Genomic DNA, 22,594 nt, shown 5'->3' on the forward strand with positions numbered 1-22,594 from the left:
CCCCAGAGTGGAGTCTGCATGGGTTTAACAGAGTGCTGCAGACAGCAGAACCTTTTCCTGCTGCTGAAAAGTCAGAGAAAAGGGGGAAAGAAAAGGTCTGACCAGAAGGATTAGAGGCTGTGAGCATCTCCTTCACCCGTTATTGTGGAGACATACAGGGGTCAAAGAAAAAGAAGGGGGCAGCAGGCATAGGGGGAGCACACGTTAAATTGTTGGGGGAGGGAGCTGGTCCAGCTGGTAGGGCTTTTCTAGCTGGAAGAAAACTGTGTCTCTCTGCCTCTTGTGACAAGTGTAACCACTGTGCCTTGCTTTGCTCCTCACGGGGCATTACTCTCAGAGGAAAAGTCTAGAAAACAAGACCAAATCCCTCCCCATCCTTTGAGCAAGATATCATGATCAGTTAAATCCAACTAGCCCTGCTCCCGTGAAGCCATGCTGAGCATGCAGAGATGCACACAGATGGTGGGGTTGGCTGAGGCCAACAGAACCTGGTCTCCTACAGACCCTGCCAATGGCAGACGCTGTGCAGCCAGGTGACAGCAGCAAAGGGGACAGGAGTGAACTGGAAGAAACAATGAAACCTCAGGAAAACAACAGAGAGAAAATGGCACCTTTTCTCACCAGGCTACTTCTGAGAAAGCAGGGTCTACCTCCTTTTGCTACAAAAGCCACATGAGAAAGATCAGGACTATTTAGGTTTCAGCTTTCAATCACTTAGCTGGCAAATAGGAGCTGGTTTTGATCATGGAGAGACTGGAAACAAGCATCTGCATGGACATCCTGGTACTCTGCAGCCACATCCAGTGTTCTCTACCACTGACCCCCAAACTTGTCATTCAAGCTGAAAGACACTTCTTTTCATCTGGGCCATTAACAGCTGCCATCAGACAGAGCAGCTTGTCCAGCATTTTCAAAGGAGTTCCAGCTGCACTAACTACACAGTTCCCACCAAAAGCAAGCACTGAATATTGGTGCCAGTCTCACAACAATAAACATTTTGACTTCATTATAACTTAACATTTCTGAACTGAGTGAAACCTGGGTGCTGATGTAACTAGTCTGTGCACACTTGTGCCTAAATTCTGCATAAATTTTAACATAAAATAGTCTCTGGAATTAAAAAAAAAATCACTGGGAGGAACAATAGAAAGCCTTGGTACTGAGAAAAAATAACATTTAATAGGAAAGTTGATCTGTGTATATAAAAACCAAAACACAAAATACAACAGAACTAAATGATTCTTTAAATGATTGTAACCTATAAATATATGTACATATGTGTGCATATAAGTATTTTATATAAATATAATGTTAATGCCAGTCAACAGATAATGCACACTCAGTAAAATACAGTAAAATATAAATTCTTTTACAGACAGATTTATTGACTGTATGCTGTATGTAAGAAATTTTTAAAAAACCCAAACACCAAGCTTATTATCATTCAAACATAAAGACTGCAGAAGAAAGAAAAATGCTAACATTTTCCACAGGAGCTAAAAATGTAAAATCAATGCAGTTTTGCAAGATGAAGAAGAATAATGTTTGTTTGGAGATATTGTATCTCACCATTGTATTGGGAAAGGTCAGATGTGTGTGGAAAAGGTCAGACAAGTGCCATTGCCTCAACAACCCATGTCAGCAGAGATCTGAACAGAATGCTTTCAGGTGGGAAATACTGGGGGATTGAGGAGGGTGAAAAAACCTGTATCTAATGTAGTAAAGTGAAACATGTCAGATTCTCATGAAAAACAGTTTTCATCTGCCCAAAGCTGTAGTTCAAATTAAGTGAGCACAAATCCAAGTGAAGCTCTGGGTACTGACATTTTTCAGCATCACACATGTTGCCTGGACCGTCTTGCAGAAGAACTGAAAACCAGCAGGGTTAAAATCCTGGTATCTTGTGTACACTCACTCTCTTGCCAATGTACTGGCCTCATTGAAGAAGTCTAATTGAAGCACATTAGTTCTTTTAAAAGAAGTCCTCTTCTCCCTACTCTCTAACATTTTTCCCTTATTTCAAAGTTGTCCATGATCTCTTTCAAGCAGGAATCTTCTTCTAGAAAATCTTGAGAGAATCTGGGGTTAAGGACATTGTTGTCTCTTCTGCTGAAGTAACTGCATTGGTGAAAGGCTGTGAAACTCTTTGTCCTGACCCAATGTTGTGGTGGTGGTCCATCCTTCTGCTGCTTGGGTCACTCAATATCTGCTCTGCGTTCTAAAGCCTCTGGGCTCCCGTGATATTTCATACTACAGAGAATTTTTAGACAGGAAAAGAAGAGAAATAAGGACTCACAAAGATCATCAAGTCTAACATCTGCATGAATGGCCCATACAGGGTTTGATCCCACAACCTTGGTGTTAACCCAAACTGAGATAATCTCAAGCCTCCGCTTCCTCTGTGGCTCCCTTGCAGAATTTGAGGATAAAACAGGCTCTTTTTTTTTTGGAACATGCCTTCTAATGACACACCTCTGCTGGCCAGGCTCCCCTGAGCCACAGCAGTGCAAAAACTGTTCTGTGTTACTCATGGCACTTCACACACCTTTCCCCTCTACAATCCTGCAGCAGCTGCAGCTGCTCTTGCTGTGAACGATGCAGAAACAGCCAGGTGGGAGGACACAACCCCTGGGCATCAGTCCCAGCTTAAACTGACTGTGAATCTTGCATGAGGCTGCAGCTGGGAGGAGCCACTGCAGCACCTGTTGACTCTACAGCAGCCTAAAAGAAGCTCAGGTGGGGTAGCAGCCTGTGATGCTTGCAGGCACACCTGTGCTGAGGGATAAGTTTGGTGCAGACAAATATCCTATGACACAGCAGACCACTGGGCAGCCAAGCTCTTGCTTTGACCCTTGCTTTTCATATATCCCTCCTGTGGCTCAAGAATGACTACTGGGGCTTTAGAAAGGTCTTCATGAGTGTTGATCTCTGCATTGAGGAAAATTTCTGTATTAAGAGAATTTTTTCAGCTGCAGCTACAGTTGTTTGGGTGCCTTTAAACCACTTTGGCCTTCTAGACCAAGGGAGGATGTACAGAGGGGAGCTTAGGTTCCAGTAACGTCTGTAGCCCCCAGTGCCATTGTTCAGGAATTCCATTCCCACATGTGAAACACTTACCAAATCATCATAATCCCTCTCTGGAAAATTATCTCTATTTGTGGAACGCATCTCATAGGGGTTGTTTGGCTGATATCCTGGGTTTGCGTGGCCAGAAGTGGTCTGGACCCTGGGGAACATGCTTGGTCTATCATGAGAGGTATTCATGTCGGAATACCCTGACTTCATCAGGCTCCTCTTCTCTGGATTTTGTTTGTGCTTTGCTCTTCAGAGGAGATGAAAGAATAAAGGAGATTTTAAAAAACTGTTTAGTGTGCCTTACTTATTAAATCCAACTTAGTGATTTGTCCACTCCCACCTTGTTTTGAACGCTCAGCCCCATTCTGAAGCACGCAACAGATTTTTATAGCATGGGGTTTTGTTTAGCTAGTGCAAAACCCTTATTTTGAACACACAGCAAAACAGTTTCTATTCAACTGTAAGAAATACTCTTACCTGACTGAAATAACAGAGACTGCTATCACTAAACTCAGGATAATGGCTCCAAACACTGTGCCCACTATTATAAGGACGAGTTCACTATCTGGGGGGAAAAACAGCAAAAAAGAAATGTGTAAATTAATAACAGTGAATATGGGATGGGACGGGACGGGACGGGACGGGACGGGACGGGAAGGGAAGGGAAGGGAAGGGAAGGGAAGGGAAGGGAAGGGAAGGGGAATTATTTCCAGGCTCCTGGTGCTTACAACATTTTGTGCACACAGAAAGATGTAAATTAAGGATCTGCATTAAAGACCAGCTCTGATGGATGGCTGTTTTGACCCCAGCTCTAGGTCCTAATGCTAGGCACAGAATGGTTTTACACATAGTTATAGGTGAGGGACAGGAACAACTGGGAGGATGTAGGGATTGTTTAAGCTAGTATTGATGCTAAATTATGTAGTTAGGTGTCAAATAGGCTCTTCCCATGCCCTAGGTACATAAGACAACAGAGAAATGTCACTTTTTTCCCCCTAACATAGTCCTTCTATAAATGCAGAATGGTGGCACCCCTAAAGGCTACCACTTTTTTGTTATCTCAGCCAGATTAAGCATTACTAGGTATTTTTCAAGACCATAATTAAAAATCAGAAATTCTTTTACTTACAATCAGTGCAGTCCTCCCCAGAGAAGCCCACTGGACAACTACAGGAGAGAAAAAAGAAAAAAGGGAAAGAAAGAAAAAAGGGAAAGAAAAGAAAAGAAAAGAAAAGAAAAGAAAAGAAAAGAAAAGAAAAGAAAAGAAAAGAAAAGAAAAGAAAAGAAAAGAAAAGAAAAGAAAAGAAAAGAAAAGAAAAGAAAAGAAAAGAAAAGAAAAGAAAAGAAAAGAAAAGAAAAGAAAAGAAAAGAAAAGAAAAGAAAAGAAAAGAAAAGAAAAGAAAAGAAAAGAAAAGAAAAGAAAAGAGAAAAGAAAAGAAAAAGAAAAGAAAAGAAAAGAAAAAGAAAAGAAAAGAAAAGAAAAGAAAAGAAAAGAAGAAAGAAACAAAGAAAGAAAGAAAGAAAAAGAAAGAAAGAAAGAAAAGAAAGAAAGAAAGAAAGAAAGAAAGAAAGAAAGAAAGAAAGAAAGAAAGAAAGAAAGAAAGAAAGAAAGAAAGAAGGAGAGAGAAGAGAGAGAGAGAGAGAGAGAGAAAGAGAGAGAGAGAGAAGAGAGAGAAGAGAGAAGAGAGAGAGAAGAGAGAAGAGAGAGAAAGAGAGAAAGAGAGAAAGAGAGAAAGAGAGAAAGAGAGAAAGAGGAGGAAGAGGAGAGAAGAGAGAAAGAGAGAAGAGAGAGAGAGAGAAAGAGAGAAAGAGAGAAAGAGAGAAAGAGAGAAAGAGAAGAAAGAAAAGAAAGAAAGAAAGAAAGAAAGAAAGAAAGAAAGAAAAAGAAAGAAAGAAAGAAAGAAAGAAAGAAAGAAAGAAAGAAAGAAAGAAAGAAAATATGATCTTTAGGGTCCCTTTTAATCCAAACCATTCTATGATCACAAAACAATAGTATATTTCCCCCTTTTGTCAGCAATTTCTCCACAAAGTGTGTTCATTTCAGGTTTCCTCTTTAACCCCATCTTACTGTTAAATTATTTACTTTCATTAAAGTGAAACAATCTGAGATTTTCAGAGTGATTGGTGATCTCAGCACTTAAAGTTTCAGGTTCTCAGTCTGAAAAATGTTAAAAGGACCTAATTTTTCTAAAGAACTAAACTCTGCATTTCTGAGCCACTTAGAATTGCCATGCAATGTCTTTAACAAAAGCCTCAGTATAAGGCCTGTAAGGACTGGTAACTCTATCTTCCTCTCATAGTAGTTTCTTATATTTAAAAGATACCAACTTTATGGTAAGAAATGTTCAATTTGCAGCAGTAACAACTACAAAAAGAGCTGAATTAATGAATATGAAGAGTGTCTCTCTGTTTATCCACCAGAGCAGAGCACAACCAGTCACTCACTTGGCCTCACCAGCAAACACCCTTGTTCTGTTCTGATCCTGAACTGACAGAAATAATTTCAGGGAGAAAACCAAGCAGGAATAACATAGGTCTGAAAGGTATCGGGAAACAGTCCCCACTGATACCAGTGCAAACATTCCAGGGACTGGAGGCACGTCTTGCTCTAATGCCTGTTGCTTACTAAACACTTCAGCATAGCAGCTCCCATGGCTCAGCCACGCTGTCAGAGCAGTTTGTGTTTATGTGGTGTAGTACTTTATCCTCTTCACTGACTCACGGGTGACCTTGGGTCTCCTTGCCTTTCCTCCGAGGTGTTATGAGTGCACACAAAAGACTAATGCCAAGGAGTGAAAACACCACAACTTGTGACACCCCCTGCTATCCCCCTTGGGCACCTCTCTGCACCTCACCTAGCTGCAGCCTGTTCTTCTGGGTTGCAGCTGGCCCTGTGATAGATGTCCTTCTCCCCTAACTTCACCTACAACACAGGAACACAATGAAAAGCTGAGTACTCACGCCACACATTCTTCAGCCTCTTTTTTAAAGTTAACCATACATCTGCATGTTGTACCATCTTCTTCTTGTACGCAGTACCTGTGTTTCGTTGCAGAACAGCTTTTACTGCAAGCTGTGTTTTCAGGGAGAAAAACATGAGTGAATTGCAGATAGAAGATTATTTTATGGCTCTGGCAACATACAGCCACCCCTCTCCTGTGCTTTAAAGCATCAGAATGGCTTTTTTAGGACTGTACCTATGTAAAGCAAAAACTGAAATATAAAATCACAAAATTAGAAGTAAACAGGCTGTGTTCAAAACCATCCAACTTCATCAAAAAGGAAATCTGGCTAGGCTGCATCTTCCATAGGCAAGCAATGGCCTGAAGTTTGATGTCACAGCAGATGATTTGTATGGCAAACTTTATCAGTTTTAGTCAGGCATGGGACCACAAAGGCCTACACTGGATCACATCTCACTGTGATTTATTGTAGCCAGCTTTCATAATTTTATCATGGATTTTTGCATTCTTTTTTGTTTTTCTTAAAATCATACATGATAGACTTTTTTTTTACTCCTGTATTGTGAAAGTTTTCGTTTCCATGAGAAGAAAATAAGGTATTTCTAAGAAAATTAGGTACATCACATGGCTTTGGAGGGTAGCTAAAATATAAATAGAGCACTCACTAAAAGACTCAAAACAAGAAAGTAAATAAAATCCCAACAACTAACAGTTCCCAAAAATGACAGAAATCATTCTTCTCACAAAAGCCTGACTTTCAGTTCTGTCAGCTTCCTTCAAGTAACATGTAGAATTTTTTTTCCTAAAATATGTCCTAGCAGAGAAGGCTGTGAATATAGGATTCAATTTGTTCCACCCTTTACCTGTTTAGGTTTCTGTTCTTACCAGGACTCTAAAAATGCATTTAAGGACTTGCCTACTTACTGGTTTCAGTGATGATTTTATCAAGTTTTAATAATTTATTCTACTGGAATAAAATTATAGGTTTTTTCAAAGTGAAATGTGAGGATGTGTTTCTATGGCTTTCTTAAGAGGATGTACATTCCCTGATTTTTTGAGGTCAGCACATTTGCCCAGCACCTTTCTCAAAAAGGGACCGAGACAGAATAAGCAGACCAGCCTTTCAGGGATAGATAAAGCAGCAAGGTTCTTACCTGAACAAGAACGTGTATCCCACTTTGTCTTCTCTAAATAAGGTTTGCATTTGCATTCGGGAAACTCTTCCTCTTCACACACTGTGGTTTTAGGATCACATTGATAAATATCACAATGTTTTGCCACTTTAAAAGAGAAACAGGGAGCAAACTTGAATACCCTTTCATAGAAAGCAGTGCACTTGCCCAGCAAATCATAAAGCAATTATTTAGTAATTCTAAATAGAAAAAAATTATAAGTCCTTTTATTGGGACATCAATATTGCAGATTTTGGATCAGCTCTTTTTTTCCTCCTTGCTCTTTAACAGTTGAGGTCCTGTTTCCCATCACATCTTCCGACCTTCTGTTTCTCAGCCTCCTACAACAAACTCCAAACCCTCCTGGCTCCAGTCTATGGAAGGGGACATTCTTCCTGTAAGTTCATATTCTGAAAACTAGCTTTTTTACTCACCTTAAAAAAAAACAAACCCTACAAAGAAAAACCATAACTATTCTCCTAGTTTTTTCCACAACTGAACTGTGAGACCCAGATCCCATACAGTTCTAGAGAGATATAAACATTTATGGGCATGCAGCTCATTTCATGAGCAGCATTGGTAGTACCCTGTTTGCCCAGTGTGTTGCTCTTTAGATCCATGTCCTTGTGGTGGGGATGGTTGAAAGCCCTCAGTGCATGGCATGCTGTAGAGGGGTGTGACTGCACTGGTGCCATGGGAGCTCTCACTGGTTTTCTATTTCCTTCTCACAGCTGAGGATACAGTCACCTTCAGACAACAAACTCAGGCTTTAAGCCATGAAATGGACTCTTCATTATTAGCTATGCCTTTTAAAAAATCTGATTTCAAAATAGAAACTTATATTAAAACAAAAAAAAAAAAAGAAAAAATATCCTTATTTTAATCAGGAACTCTTTCTCCCAGTATTACACCTTTAATAATGCAAGACTTTACTGGTTTAAATCAACAAATCCCTTAGCTCAGTAGCTAATAAGTTTGGCCTCATTCCAATTACCATGGCTTATTATGGGAGAAGTCTAAAGAGGGTTTCATCCTATTTTGCCAGTAAAATACTGCCTTAATCTCAGAAATATAATATATATCTGTATATATTTTATCCTGATTTTTCTCACTTCTTAACACTCAGCAGGTTAAAACCACCATGCTATTGCTTACCAGGGAAAAATATTTTCCTTTTCTTCTTTACACAGGGAGTAGGAAGCCTTAATAAGACAAAAGAACCTACCACTGAATTGTTGAATCTTCAAAATTCTCCAAGACTGAACATTCAGCTCCTCAAAGTCAACAAGGCTTATGATTTGATGGGCTCCTCTGCCCACAGAAATCTTCCAACCATGTTTAAGAACCTCTGTTTCTGCTGATTAATTGCTTCCCTAGCAAGGAGTTACATACCATTATAAGAAGAGACAAAGGACTGGTGACTCTCTTCAATTGCACGTTGTACTGCAGAGCTAACTGTAGTCGCATTTTCGGTTGAGTTCCACGTGAACAGGTTTGTCACTGTTACATTCAGTGGAGCATCATTTCTGCTTTCACTTAGATGTCTGAAAAGGACAGATAGGACCATTTTAAAGTTTCACATAATACATACGGATAGCAAGCTAGATGCAAAGATGAGAGAAAATTTCTGCCAAATCTCCCTCTCTCCCCAGCTTCTTTCTTCCCATAACATAGGTAGCTGCCAAGAAGAGCTAGAAATGAGTGTAAGTCTTGCTCAGGAATACATTAACAGCCATCTTTCCAGTAGGTCCAAGTGTATATAGGTAGCTGCTGGATTTAATGATAACAGCACTGCTCCTTTGTGTGCTATTGATACACAACTGGCATCTTCTAGCTGGGTTAACCTCAAACTAGCTGCAGTGTGGAGAACCACATGTCTTAGACTCTAACTTTCACATGATTCCATCAGCCTGTGGTGTCATCCAGGCATGATGTGGAGAACTGACCCTGAAGGGTGGTGAAGATAATTCAGGGTGCGACCACCATGAATGCAGAAGGGTCTGTTTGCGATGTAGAGGTATCTGTGCAAGCTACACACTGTCTGGGTTGGGTTCAGCTCACAGCAACCTCCCTGGCATGAGGTGGAGAACAGCAGTGACTTCCCTGTTCTTCAGCTAAACCTCATGCTGCCAGGATATGCACACAAATATCCTTAAGTGGCAGACTGCTGCAGTTCCTTGAGGTGTTACTGTGCCCCACAGCTGCTCACAACTGATCTGCTGGAGCAGAGCCCCCACAACTCTGCCCCCACAACAAATGTTAGAACAACATTCTGCTTAGCTGCTTAATCCCTGGGGTGCACTGAAGGAGTTGACACTGAGTGCTAGCATGCCAGGTTTTGCTTGATAGGCGTTAGGAAACACAGAGAAGCTGGCAGAGCTCTGGGGACAGTAACCTGTAACAGATGGGGATGGGAAAAAAGAGACATTTCACAGGGTCTACATAGACCAGCAAGGCACCTATGCCCACAGCTACACCACAACCCATTCAGTAGCATCTTTGCTCAACCTACCATCAGGAGACACCAAAAAATGCACAATAAAATACATTTGCTATGCCTTCTGTAATGAGGGTTTTTAAATTAAACTGGGATTCCAAGATGGGTAGCACTCCCAACAGTCATAGGAGCTCAGCATTAACTGTTAGAATTTCAGACATGTCAGATATCACAGCGACTGCTAGTTACAGCACAGTGCTGTATCCTAGATGGTGCTAGAAGCAGGACATACAGTGTAGAGCTGCCTCAGCCTGCCCATTTCACAGACATACTGGGGTAAAAATGGGGCCAGCATCCCTCCTTTATGGGGAAGCATTCTGAGCTGAACTCATCCCATACCTTTTATTGAACTGAGAACTTCACAGGAAACAGATTACAATGAGGTATGTGGAAGTATGTACTGTGCAGAAAGCAAACCCGCAAACTTACTGAATTTTTATGATGACAGTTTCTTTATAGTCATGTAGATTTTCAAAGGCCTTCTTAAACTATAAAAGAGAAAGAAATTGGAGTTCAAGACAAGCAGAAACATAGACCAAAATCACATGAACCACTGAGGCTTCAGGGGTAAAGTTTTAATACAGAATATGCTACTAATGGCACAAATATAGTAAGGTGATGTGTTAAATGCACCAGGCAAGATATTGCAGAAGAGGAACAGTGGGGTGGTGCTGTAGAATATGGATGGGAGGGCAGTGGAGGGATGGAGAATGAATGCCAGTCTGGGTTAACTGGCTGACAGTTACAGATACCCCTTTGCAAACTCATTGCTTAGGAGGGTGTCTCTGCAGCACCAATCTGTGTATAAGTAGGGGGAAGAGGGAGAAGTTGACCTCACAGATGGCACGTGTCCCTGAGAGGCAGTGAAGTGGGATCATCAGGGGTCGATCTTGTGGGAAGAAGCACTGATGAAAGCATTTGGGAGCTCAACAGGATCAGAAGAAAAGTCACTGCTCTCCCTCATCCCATGTGAAGTAGGGAACAACGAGTGGAGGCAGCTGCCTTCAACTGCTACAAAAGCAGGAGGCACCATGAGAAGAGGATAAGATGTGTAATTCAACTGAAATGAAAGATGAACTCTGTCTTTCTTTGTAATAAAATTCAAATTATTTTCTATGCTATTTTCTCTTTTGCATTCTATTATGTATCTATTTTAGTCCTGCATATGATGCTCTTCTGCAGCCATATCATGAAAAAATGCTGGACAAAAAAATTGAGAAAATATTTTTTAACATTCTGGAGGAACAACTTTTGGTCACTTTCTGAGACAACATTCATGGTAAGCTATATAATAATATGCAGAAATTGATAACCATTTCTGATCATTCCTGATTAACATAATGAATATTTTTTAATCAGATATCTGGTAGAGTTGCATATATATTCTTCCTGACTGCCAGAAAGAAAAATAAGCAAATCCACCTGTTTCAACATGGCAGTATAAATTAAACTGATCATCTTATTTCTCCAGGAAATCTATTACCAGATTTTATGTATAATCATAGAATTATAAAAAATGTGCAGTATCCATTTCACTAACAACATTAAAATACTAATACTGGCAGACTTATGGAAGAGGGTTATTATTGGTATTTAGAAACAGCTGGATACTCATTCGGAAAAGTTTGTACTGTGTGGAACCAACAGTTTTCTTTTAAAAAGAATATTAAAGTTGCTCATTTTTATTTGTACCATTGAGTATTATTGAGCCTTCAGCAAACAGCAGAGATCAGAAACTCAGTAGGCTGGAAAAATTCACTCAGCCCCATTGTTTCTGGAGAGGGGATGGTGAAAGATGCAGAGCAATTTATGTGAGAACTCCACAGAACAGAAGTGGTACTAAAAATGCAGATATTACTTCAGGGATTCCCTTCACTTCAGCAAGAGCCATGCATGTGCTCATCTGAGGGCAAAGTTCAAGTCTTTTATAAATAGGTCTAAACTAATGTGAAGCATTCTTTGAAAGAAATAGATCTCTTGTAGAGAGGAACTCTTCTAGGCCCCACACTAAAGAGAGTGTGTGTCCTCTCTGTCTGCATGACATCCAGTATAGCATTAAATAAATGGGGGAAAAAAACATTGTCACTCACAAATGCTGATACACTGTTGAACAGGTATTGATACTCTGTGGAATTTACATTTTGAAGATTATCACTGTAAGGTGCTTTCACATTAATGGTGGCTGGGTATACTTCCCCTGGATTGAGAACAGAGAGTGTAAATTAAAAAGCATTCAAGAAAGTCCAGTTTCACCTTAGAGTTCTACAGCCTTTAGGGATGGGGAAATACAATGCAGAAAATAAATCAGTGCTATTTTTCATATATGGGAGGGATCAGAAGAGGACAAATCAATTCAGTCACAATGGGGGATGTATTTTGGCTGCCAGGGAAGAAGGCAGGATCCTGCGCCCAACCAATCTGTCCTGATTATGAAACCAAGTAACATTAAACTGTCAGCATGGCCTGAAGCTACAAGACTCTTTGCAAGATGTTACAGAATGTAGTGAGAAAAAATGTATATTAAGGACTCCAAATTTGCAGCTATTAAGCAGCTAATGTGGTTCACAGAGAAAGTATTTCAGAATCAACCTGTTTCTTAAGCTTCACAAGTAAATTTGAGAATCCCACTTGCTGATCCTTAAACAAGAAACCCTATTTTCTGACATACTTGGCCTTCAGAAGCATTTCAGAGATGCATTTCCACAGGACTCTGATGAGTGTTTAGCAATGGGGAAAATCAATATGGTTGTTCATAAGTTTGGTGCTTTTTAAATCATTGTCATAAATATCCATGTCAGATTTACACTTGCATTTTTTCCCTGCTTTTCACTCATTTTCATCTCCTGCACCCCTGACAGAGAATTCCCCTTCTTTTCCTAGAACATTGACCTCTTTGGCTGTCACCATTTTGTGAGATTGCAATCTAGGTCGTTGTAGGAGTGGCTGCCTGCAAAGCAAGAAATCACTCAGCAGTCACTTTCCCAGACGGATTGTGTTTTCAATTGTAACATGACAACAAGCTATATGGGAAGCAAAATTCACCTGAGCAGGTAACTAAAAGCACTGATGCCCTTCTGCAACTCACCTTTGTAACAATTCTCATTGCTGTAGTAGAATCCATATTGGCACACACAGGTGTAATTGCTTTGTAAAGAAATACATGTAGCTGAACTTCTTCCACACGGATCTCCACGGCAGAAGTCCACTAATTCTAAAATGAAAGATATTGACATTAGGGTTTCTGTGAATTTCTGCAACTACCAGCTCATATATAAAGTCATTCCTATATTGAATAGTTCATACATACTTCTGCTAAGGGAATCTACCCGGTATGTTTCAGAGAGTAGAGGTGCAATTGCAGAGCATACATCTATGCATCTTTCTTGTTTAATGCATAGTAACTGTTTTCCCTACACAATCCAGCAGGATATCACAGTGAGGTCATGGGGTATGGCTGAAATTCATTATCTGTCATATTGAGCATTCACAATTCAACTCTACTGAATACAACTAAAAGCAAATCAAAGAAAGAAGGTATATCAAGGTTTGCCAAAACCAGTGACTGTTAGAGAAAGACTGCAATAGCCTCTGTGCCTTTCATACTGCACTGATACATACTTGCCTTATTCTGACAGTGTCATAGCACAGTCCTTTACTGCAGACACATGAATAAAGTGAATCATAATAGTATATTTTTTCAGAGTAATTATATATATTTTGTAAGGTTTTAGAGTATGTCTTTTATATCTATACATAATTTAAGTGGTTAATAAGTAATTAAAAGTTATATTTCTATACATCTTATATATAGGATGGCAATTACAGTTCTCTTTCAAGATATCAAATTCTGTTTTTTACCCTGACTGTTTTTTTTTTACATTACACTACATAAGTACAGTCTCATAGATGTGACATTTTCTGTGAAATAGGGAAAAAAATAGGAAATCTCATTCATACCCCGAAAAATAAAAACACTCAATGAATTTTCATTTTCTATAAGGTTCATCTCCAAATATTTTTTCCAGAGAACCTAGTGAAGCCAATTTTTTTCCTGATGAAAAAATCCCAAGCACAAAGCTCCAACATTTGTGAACTCCACCAAACAGATTCCATTTGTAGCAAGGGCCCTCGGGGAGATACAGCATTAAATGGAAACACTTTGCCTACACTGGAAGGCTCTACTGGGGTGGAAAATGGTGGGGTATGGAGAGCTCCAAACAAGACACATGCATGGTCCCCCATAGACAGTTCCCGGCCTCAGCCCCACCCCAGGGGTGTGCCCCAGCTCCCCCCTTGTCTGTGCTCCAACAGCCTCGGGCACAACTCCCTGCAGGGCCAGGTCAGGGGTTGGCCTGAGCTCCTCTTTGCAGGGATCCTCTTGTATCCCTGCCTGCTGAAGGAGTCAAAGGCTCCTAGCACGAAAAAAGCAGTCTCCTCCAATCTTCCCCAGCACATTCTCCTTGCAGCAAAGGCCAGCAGGAAAAGAGGGAAGAGTGGAGGATATTCATGGCCACTATCTGGTCAGATTTGTCTCTTCTGGAAGAGAAACTTGGGAAACCTTCCTATCTGAGGGGGCTACAGTTTTCCCTGGGATTTAGTTACTGTAAGCTGTTCCTAGAAAATGCTGCCTGAGCATTTTTGCTTCTTACCTGGAGGTCCTGAGGGTGGCATCTCTGTTGGGGCAGGAGCTGTTCCAGTTACAGTATTCTTTTCTGAAGAAGGGAAGAGAAGAGTCATGGCAGCACTGCCTAGCACTGTCTGTTCAAAAAGCCTTGTCTGTTCAAAAAGCATCAGGCTGGGAGTGGAGGACGACAGGCACGGTCTGCTCCGTGGTCCCCAGCCATGGCCCCTGGTCCATCCCTCCTGGGATGTGCCCCAGATCCCTCCCTGCCCGTGCTCCAAAAGCCTCAGGAACAGCTCCCTGCAGGGCCTGGTCACAAGCTGGTCCTGGGCTTCTCTTTGCACGGATCACCTTGTATCCAGGCCTGGTGCAAGAGGCAAAGGCAGCAAGCATGGAAAGAGCAGCCTCCTCAAATCTTCCCCAACACATTTCCTTAACAACAACGACCAGCAGGGAAAGATGGAATAGTGGAAGTCATTCGAGGTCACTTTGTCTCCAATGGGAGAAGAAATCACATTTGAAACCCAGGCAGGGGAATTCCTCCCTGCTTGGTATCAGCAGTGCTCCCTGGAACTTGGTTACTGCAAGCTGTCCCCAGAAGGGGAAGCCTGAAAGATTTTCTCCTTACCTGTAGGTTCTGAGGATGTCACCTCTGGTGGCTCAGTAACTGTTCCATTATCAGTACCATTTTCTGGAAAGGGGAAAAGAGACATGGCAGCACTGCCTAGCATTGTTTAAAAAGCCTTGGGCAATTCTGTGTGTGTAGGACTAGTGCTGAGCAGGGAAGTGCCGTGGATCCTTATTTTTCACTCAGAGTCCTTCTCTCACACCCTGCTCTTGGACTCCTCCTTACCAGTAGCAGCTTTGTACCCTCCCTGCCTTTCTCCCTCAAGTGACTAATGCTGACTTGTAGGCTCCCTGCAGCAGCACTGGCTCCCACAGCAGGCTCTGAGGCCTCCCATCCACAAGCACACAGCCTCTGCACTCAGCACTGCTGGAGCATTCTATAAAATTCCAACTATGCTCTCCCAGAGCAGTGTAAGCGTGACTGCCTCTGCTAACACACACTCCTGTGCTGTAACACATTTCTGTGGACACTGACAGCAGGAATTGGCTATTTCTACCCCAGAAATGCTTCTTCTGCTACATCCTCATCAGCATTATCCAGACCCACCAGCCTATGCACAGGCTGGAACATGGTTACTGCAAGCTGTCCCCAGAAGGGGAACCTGAAAGCTTTTCTCCTTACCTGTAGGTTTTGAGGTAGTCATCTCTGGTGGGTCAGGATCCGTTTCATTTCCAGGACCACCTTCTGGAGAAGGGAAGAAAAGAGACATGGCAGCACTGCCTAGTATTGTCTGTTCCTAAAGCCTAGGGCAATTCTGTGTGTGTAGGATGAGTGCTGAGCACAGAGGTGCCGTGGATCCTTGTGGGGCTGAGCGCTCAAAGCCCTGAGCAGCCTTGCCCAGCCTCTTGGCTCTGCCTGGCTGAGAAGCCTGTGTCATCCAATGTCCCCAGTGGCAGGACTTGAGCATGTCTCAGAGAAGCAGGGGATGGCCCCCAGCCCAGCTGTGCTCCCTGGCTGCAGCGTTCCCAGCCACAGGCACACACGTGTCTGTATGCAGCCACAATCCCTTTGCCTGCCCAAGGAGGCACACAGCAGCCAGAGCAACTGGGGGATGCCACCAGCCTGTGCACAGCCTGCACCTCTCCACTCCCCCACGGTGGCCTTTGGCACAGGTGCATGTGGGTGGAAGCCAGAGGCAAAAGTCTTTCCCAGTGCTGGGCCATCTCAATGGGGAGGTGCGGTGCTGGCAGGAGGGACGTGCTCGTGCAAGCCCACCATGGAGGAAGAGCTGAGGGACTGAGCAGGCTGCCCCTCCGCAGGGTGATCCCAGCAGGAACTTTGACCCTTCTGGTTGGGGCTCCCCAGCATCAGGCTGGGAGTGGAGGACGACAGGCACGGTCTGCTCTGTGGTCCCCAGCCATGGCCCCTGGTCCATCCCTCCTGGGATGTGCCCCAGATCCTTCCCTGCCCGTGCTCCAAAAGCCTCAGGAACAGCTCCCTGCAGGGCCTTGGGCACCTCTTTGCATGGAACCTCTTGTACCCTGCACCCCCTGCCCACCGGCACAGGAGGCAAAGGCAGCAAGCATGGAAAGAGCAGCCTCCTCAAATGCTCCACCACACATTTGCTTTACAGAAAAGACCAGCAGGGAAAGATGGAAGAGTGGAGGTTATTCAAGGTCATGGGCTGGCTAACTTTGTCCTCAATGGAAGTGGAACTCAGAGAAAGCCAGGCAGGGTTATTTTTCCCTGCTTGGTACCAGCAGTGCTCCCTGGAACATGGTTACTGCAAGCTGTCCCCAGAAGGGGAACCTGAAAGCTTTTCTCCTTACCTGTAGGTTTTGAGGTAGTCGTCTCTGGTGGGTCAGGATCCGTTTCATTTTCAGGACCACCTTCTGGAGAAGGGAAGAAAAGAGACATGGCAGCACTGCCTAGTATTGTCTGTTCCTAAAGCCTAGGGCAATTCTGTGTGTGTAGGATGAGTGCTGAGCACAGAGGTGCCATGGATCCTTGTGGGGCTGAGCGCTCAAAGCCCTGAGCAGCCTTGCCCAGCCTCTTGGCTCTGCCTGGCTGAGAAGCCTGTGTCATCCAATGTCCCCAGTGGCAGGACTTGAGCATGTCTCAGAGAAGCAGGGGATGGCCCCCAGCCCAGCTGTGCTCCCTGGCTGCAGCGTTCCCAGCCACAGGCACACACGTGTCTGTATGCAGCCACGATCCCTTTGCCTGCCCAAGGAGGCACACAGCAGCCAGAGCAACTGGGGGATGCCACCAGCCTGTGCACAGCCTGCACCTCTCCACTCCCCCACGGTGGCCTTTGGCACAGGTGCATGTGGGTGGAAGCCAGAGGCAAAAGTCTTTCCCAGTGCTGGGCCATCTCAATGGGGAGGTGCGGTGCTGGCAGGAGGGACGTGCTCGTGCAAGCCCACCATGGAGGAAGAGCTGAGGGACTGAGCAGGCTGCCCCTCCGCAGGGTGATCCCAGCAGGAACTTTGACCCTTCTGGTTGGGGCTCCCCAGCATCAGGCTGGGAGTGGAGGACGACAGGCACGGTCTGCTCTGTGGTCCCCAGCCATGGCCCCTGGTCCATCCCTCCTGGGATGTGCCCCAGATCCCTCCCTGCCCGTGCTCCAAAAGCCTCAGGAACAGCTCCCTGCAGGGCCTTGGGCACCTCTTTGCATGGAACCTCTTGTACCCTGCACCCCCTGCCCACCGGCACAGGAGGCAAAGGCAGCAAGCATGGAAAGAGCAGCCTCCTCAAATGCTCCACCACACATTTGCTTTACAGAAAAGACCAGCAGGGAAAGATGGAAGAGTGGAGGTTATTCAAGGTCATGGGCTGGCTAACTTTGTCCCCAATGGAAGTGGAACTCAGAGAAAGCCAGGCAGGGTTATTTTTCCCTGCTTGGTACCAGCAGTGCTCCCTGGAACATGGTTACTGCAAGCTGTCCCCAGAAGGGGAACCTGAAAGCTTTTCTCCTTACCTGTAGGTTTTGAGGTAGTCATCTCTGGTGGGTCAGGATCCGTTTCATTTCCAGGACCACCTTCTGGAGAAGGGAAGAAAAGAGACATGGCAGCACTGCCTAGTATTGTCTGTTCCTAAAGCCTAGGGCAATTCTGTGTGTGTAGGATGAGTGCTGAGCACAGAGGTGCCGTGGATCCTTGTGGGGCTGAGCGCTCAAAGCCCTGAGCAGCCTTGCCCAGCCTCTTGGCTCTGCCTGGCTGAGAAGCCTGTGTCATCCAATGTCCCCAGTGGCAGGACTTGAGCATGTCTCAGAGAAGCAGGGGATGGCCCCCAGCCCAGCTGTGCTCCCTGGCTGCAGCGTTCCCAGCCACAGGCACACACGTGTCTGTATGCAGCCACAATCCCTTTGCCTGCCCAAGGAGGCACACAGCAGCCAGAGCAACTGGGGGATGCCACCAGCCTGTGCACAGCCTGCACCTCTCCACTCCCCCACGGTGGCCTTTGGCACAGGTGCATGTGGGTGGAAGCCAGAGGCAAAAGTCTTTCCCAGTGCTGGGCCATCTCAATGGGGAGGTGCGGTGCTGGCAGGAGGGACGTGCTCGTGCAAGCCCACCATGAAGGAAGAGCTGAGGGACTGAGCAGGCTGCCTCTCCGCAGGGTGATCCCAGCAGGAACTTTGACCCTTCTGGTTGGGGCTCCCCAGCATCAGGCTGGGAGTGGAGGACGACAGGCACGGTCTGCTCTGTGGTCCCCAGCCATGGCCCCTGGTCCATCCCTCCTGGGATGTGCCCCAGATCCCTCCCTGCCCATGCTCCAAAAGCTTCAGGAACAGCTCCCTGCAGGGCCTGGTCACAAGCTGGTCCTGGGCTTCTCTTTGCACGGATCACCTTGTATCCAGGCCTGGTGCAAGAGGCAAAGGCAGCAAGCATGGAAAGAGCAGCCTCCTCAAATCTTCCCCAACACATTTCCTTAACAACAACGACCAGCAGGGAAAGATGGAATAGTGGAAGTCATTCGAGGTCATGGGCTGGGTAACTTTGTCTCCAATGGGAGAAGAAATCACATTTGAAACCCAGGCAGGGGAATTCCTCCCTGCTTGGTATCAGCAGTGCTCCCTGGAACTTGGTTACTGCAAGCTGTCCCCAGAAGAGGAAGCCTGAAAGATTTTCTCCTTACCTGTAGGTTCACCTCTGTTGTCATTAGAGCTTGTCAGCTCTAGTGGGTCAGGATTTGTTTCAATATCAGTACCATTTTCTAAAGAAGGGAAGAGAAGAGACATGGCAGCATTGCTTAAAAAGCCTTGGGCAATTCTGTGTGTGTAGGACTAGTGCTGAGCAGGGAAGTGCCGTGGATTCTTGTGACGCTGAGCAGTCAAAGCCCAGAGCACCCTTGCCCAGACTCTTGTCTCTCCCTGGCTGAGAAGCCTGTGTCACCTGATGTGCCCGTGACCCCTTCTCCCCCAAGGGGTCCTTGCTTGAACACAAGGACCTCACCCACACTGCAGTGTCCCCTGCTTTATGGCCACAGCTGTGTCTGCCAAAGCTGTCACTTCCAGGGACAACCAGCCTCAGTCACAGGTCCCTGCAGGATCTGGCCACAGGATTCCCCTGGGCCATCTCTACAGGGATCCCCACCTATCCAGGCCTGATGCAAGCAGGTAAATGTGCCAGGCACAAAAACTGCAGCCTTCTCAACTCTTCCCAAGGCTTCTTCCTTGCAGCAAAGAGCAGCAGGGAAAGAGGGACCTGTGGAGGGTATTCACAGCCTTGATCTGGGCACATTTGTCACCTCTGGGAGAGGAAACGTCTGTGGGGGCTGCAGAGCTCCCTGGGACTGTTCCCAGAAGGGGCTGTCTGGGGGCTTTGCTCCTTACCTTCAGGTGTTGAGCTGGGTGCCGCTGTTGTTTCAGCAGGTGTTTCAGCAGGGGCTTCTGATGGAGGGAAAAGAGAGATGGCAGCTCTAGGGAACTCTTTGCACACAGGACAAATGATGAGCAGATAAGTCTGTGGGGACCCGTGTGTGTGTCTGAGCAGCCACACCTCTGGGCAACCTTTTGTCTGCCACAGGCCTTGTGCTGTGCTGTAACAGATTCCTGTGGACTTTGAAAGCAGGCAATTTCTATTGCAGGAATGGTTCTTCTGCTACACCATCATCTGGAGTATTAAGACCTTTGTTCACTTGACAGCAACTCTATGCATTTCTGACAGTATACATTATTTTTTTATCTTTCTATTCCTTCTCTGTCATCATTATTTCTGAATAAAGGGAACCCTGTGTGATATCAGCCAATTGGTGAAAATACTTCCTCAAATTTTGGTTTCAGCCTTTGTTATTGCTTTTATTCTTCCAAAATATTCTAGTTATTTATTTTTAAGTTGTTGGGTTTTGCTTTATTTAACCTGTGTCATTCTCAACTCTTGATATAAAGAATGAGTTCAGGTTTGAGGTGTTTGTTTGTTTTGTTTTTCTTAGATGTAAGAAGAACAAATAATAAACCAGCCTTGCTGAAAAATGTGATACTGACAAATGGCCAGTTTGCATCATGTAATCTAACTTTAATCTGAATTAGTTAATTATTATTATTAACAATTATTAATTAATCATTAATTTACAAGTTAAGAATAAACTTATTTACTCTGTGTGAATGCTGCTGGAAGCATAATTTTATCTTAAGCAGTAAAATCATGCAGCTGAAAGACTAACATATTTGTGTCTAAAATCCATGCCACTATCACAGCCTGCACATCTCAGCAGATATTTGAAAAATAGACCCCACTTTTCTAGAGCTTTACAGGGCTTTGAAAATCCAAAGTGAGGAAAGTCTTCTACCTTTTTTTTTGATAGACAGTGTATCTCACATAGAAAAGGCACATGCAAAACACAATAATCCATTAGCCTCCTCTAGGTGAAGAGGAACATGAGCAATTGTGGCGGTTCCCTGCCAGTCTCTTGCCTCCACTGGTCATTGAGTTCTATAAACAGCATTATTTGTTCCCCAGTTAGTATAAATGGGTATTTTTCCTATAACCATGATAATATGAAGCTCTGCTGGCCACAGGCAGTGGCTGTTGGAACAGCAATCTGTTATAGAGCTAGCTTTTTTTACAACTGCTAGAGCTGGGAGGTTCTGGCTAACCATCGTCCAAGAGTACCCTTTGGACTTGGGAAGAACAGAATCCATGGTGCCAGCAGAGTGCATGAGCTGTAATTGAACCTTGTGGATGGGCTTGACAAAGGTAAGCTGAGCAAAGGTGGCTAATTTATGGCTCTGTGTGCCTAGATCTAACCTTCTATGTATGGAAACAGGATGTGTTAATGGGCTTGGGCATTAGTGCTGTGACAAAGAAATGGATGTTACCACCAAGGATATACAATAGCAGAGACATCTGGCTGCTGAGCAGGGCAGGGCCTTTGCCAGTACTATTCAAATGGACACATCCTGCAAAGCTTTTACAATGTTTGCTTAGAATGAAAAAGGTTTCTGGGCTGATCTATCCTGATGCGAAGTCTGATAAGTGAAAAACGGGTATTGCTTTCAGTAAGTCTTGGCACAAGTAATTTCACATCTTGCTATTACCTACAAGCCTCCAACCAGGAAACCAACCAACAGACAATCTTGAAGACTCCTATGCTTATGATTTACAGCTGAAAATTGGTCTGTAGCATACTGTGGATGTTGCTGGAAATACATCTGTTCATTCACACTAGTCAACAGAGACCCACAACCGTCTGCCACCAACTGCAAGATTAACAGGTCTTAATTCAGCTGATAACTCTGCAATTTTATCTTTGTATTAGCTAGGAGATCCTGTCCTCTCACAGCTTCAAGCTGCTACAAAACTCCTCATAGATATGCTTTACTTCTGCTAATGGTTTCACCCCCTCATACCTCTCACTGAGTATCAGGAAAAGGCAAGTTTACCTGTAGGCTCCGGCCCACAACTACCAACTCTGGCACAAGGCCAGAAAATGTATTAAGTAGCTTAAGGAATGACACCTTTAGTTTGAACAGACTGTGGTGCAACCCTCTTGAAAGCGGGTGGTGATGTTTCCATTAATTTATTTCAACAGGAAAGAACAAAAGCTATGTGAGCCAGCTCAGGGGGAGCCGTTTTCCAGGCTGGCTGGTTAAGGAGCCTCTGGCCAAAAGGGTACTGGAGTGGAACAGTTGCACCTTTTGTTATGACTGTAACAGAGCTTGAATTACCTGGGTTTAGTATGAAAGTCCTGAAAATTGCTCTTGGAATAGCTGAATTGGGTTAATCATAAGCACCAGTGATTTTCCATTGTTCTGCAAACAAGGAAAGCCGTTGGCTTACAGTGACATCTTTCATCATTAATTAATCAAAATCTAGACATGCTGAATTATCTATCACAATTGGCTTCTCAACAGCTGCTGAAAGTCTTAGAAAATCCATTCACTGCCACATAATAGCTGCCTTGATAAATCACAAAACAGAAGATAGTGGTTCTTACCTTTCAAAAGGCTCAACACCAGACCGAGCCACACAGCGAAGAACACAGAGCGTCTCATTGCCACTTCTGTTGCTGCTGCCGCTTGCTGCTAAGCCTAAGAGAAAGTGCCTTTCTCTTCTGGCATCAGCTCATTTAAGGTCCCAGCCACAGGTAGAGAGCTCAGCCCTGAGCTGACGTCATGGTGGCAAGTGGCAAATGATAAATTCAAGCAGTGTTTTTCTTCCTCCTCAGGCTGGGAGGAGATTTCTGGACCTGCAGCGTTCT

General features: G+C 44.3%; 1 protein-coding gene across 1 annotated transcript; it reads right to left on the minus strand.

Moving 5' to 3' along the window:
- Positions 1-1,160: 1,160 nt before the first annotated feature.
- MUC13 (mucin 13, cell surface associated) lies at positions 1,161-22,388 on the minus strand. Its single transcript, XM_053982575.1, has 18 exons — positions 22,331-22,388; positions 19,728-19,784; positions 19,031-19,108; positions 17,874-17,936; positions 16,726-16,788; positions 15,578-15,640; positions 14,957-15,019; positions 14,357-14,419; positions 12,793-12,918; positions 11,798-11,904; positions 10,137-10,195; positions 8,603-8,754; positions 7,193-7,318; positions 6,037-6,148; positions 4,205-4,242; positions 3,553-3,640; positions 3,118-3,322; positions 1,161-2,250 (listed from the first exon to the last, which is right to left on the minus strand). Exons 1-18 carry the CDS (start codon positions 22,386-22,388, stop codon positions 2,200-2,202), a joined length of 1,572 nt encoding a protein of 523 aa, XP_053838550.1. The 3' UTR covers positions 1,161-2,199.
- Between the last annotated feature and the right edge of the window lie 206 nt (positions 22,389-22,594).

Source organism: Vidua macroura, chromosome 7, assembly GCF_024509145.1.
Source record: "Vidua macroura isolate BioBank_ID:100142 chromosome 7, ASM2450914v1, whole genome shotgun sequence".
Lineage (NCBI taxonomy): Eukaryota > Metazoa > Chordata > Aves > Passeriformes > Viduidae > Vidua > Vidua macroura.

What these genes read in the sequence shown, in the direction of transcription:
- MUC13 (XM_053982575.1), bottom strand. Translation starts at nt 22,388, where the DNA reads ATGAGACGCTCTGTGTTCTTCGCTGTGTGGCTCGGTCTGGTGTTGAGC. An exon ending in GACATCCTCAGAACCTACAG is followed by an intron (nt 14,420 to 14,956) that starts GTAAGGAGAAAA and finishes TCCCTTCTTCAG; the next exon opens with AAAAGAATACTGTAACTGGA. An exon ending in ACTGTCATCATAAAAATTCA is followed by an intron (nt 8,755 to 10,136) that starts GTAAGTTTGCGG and finishes TGTCCTTTTCAG; the next exon opens with ACATCTAAGTGAAAGCAGAA.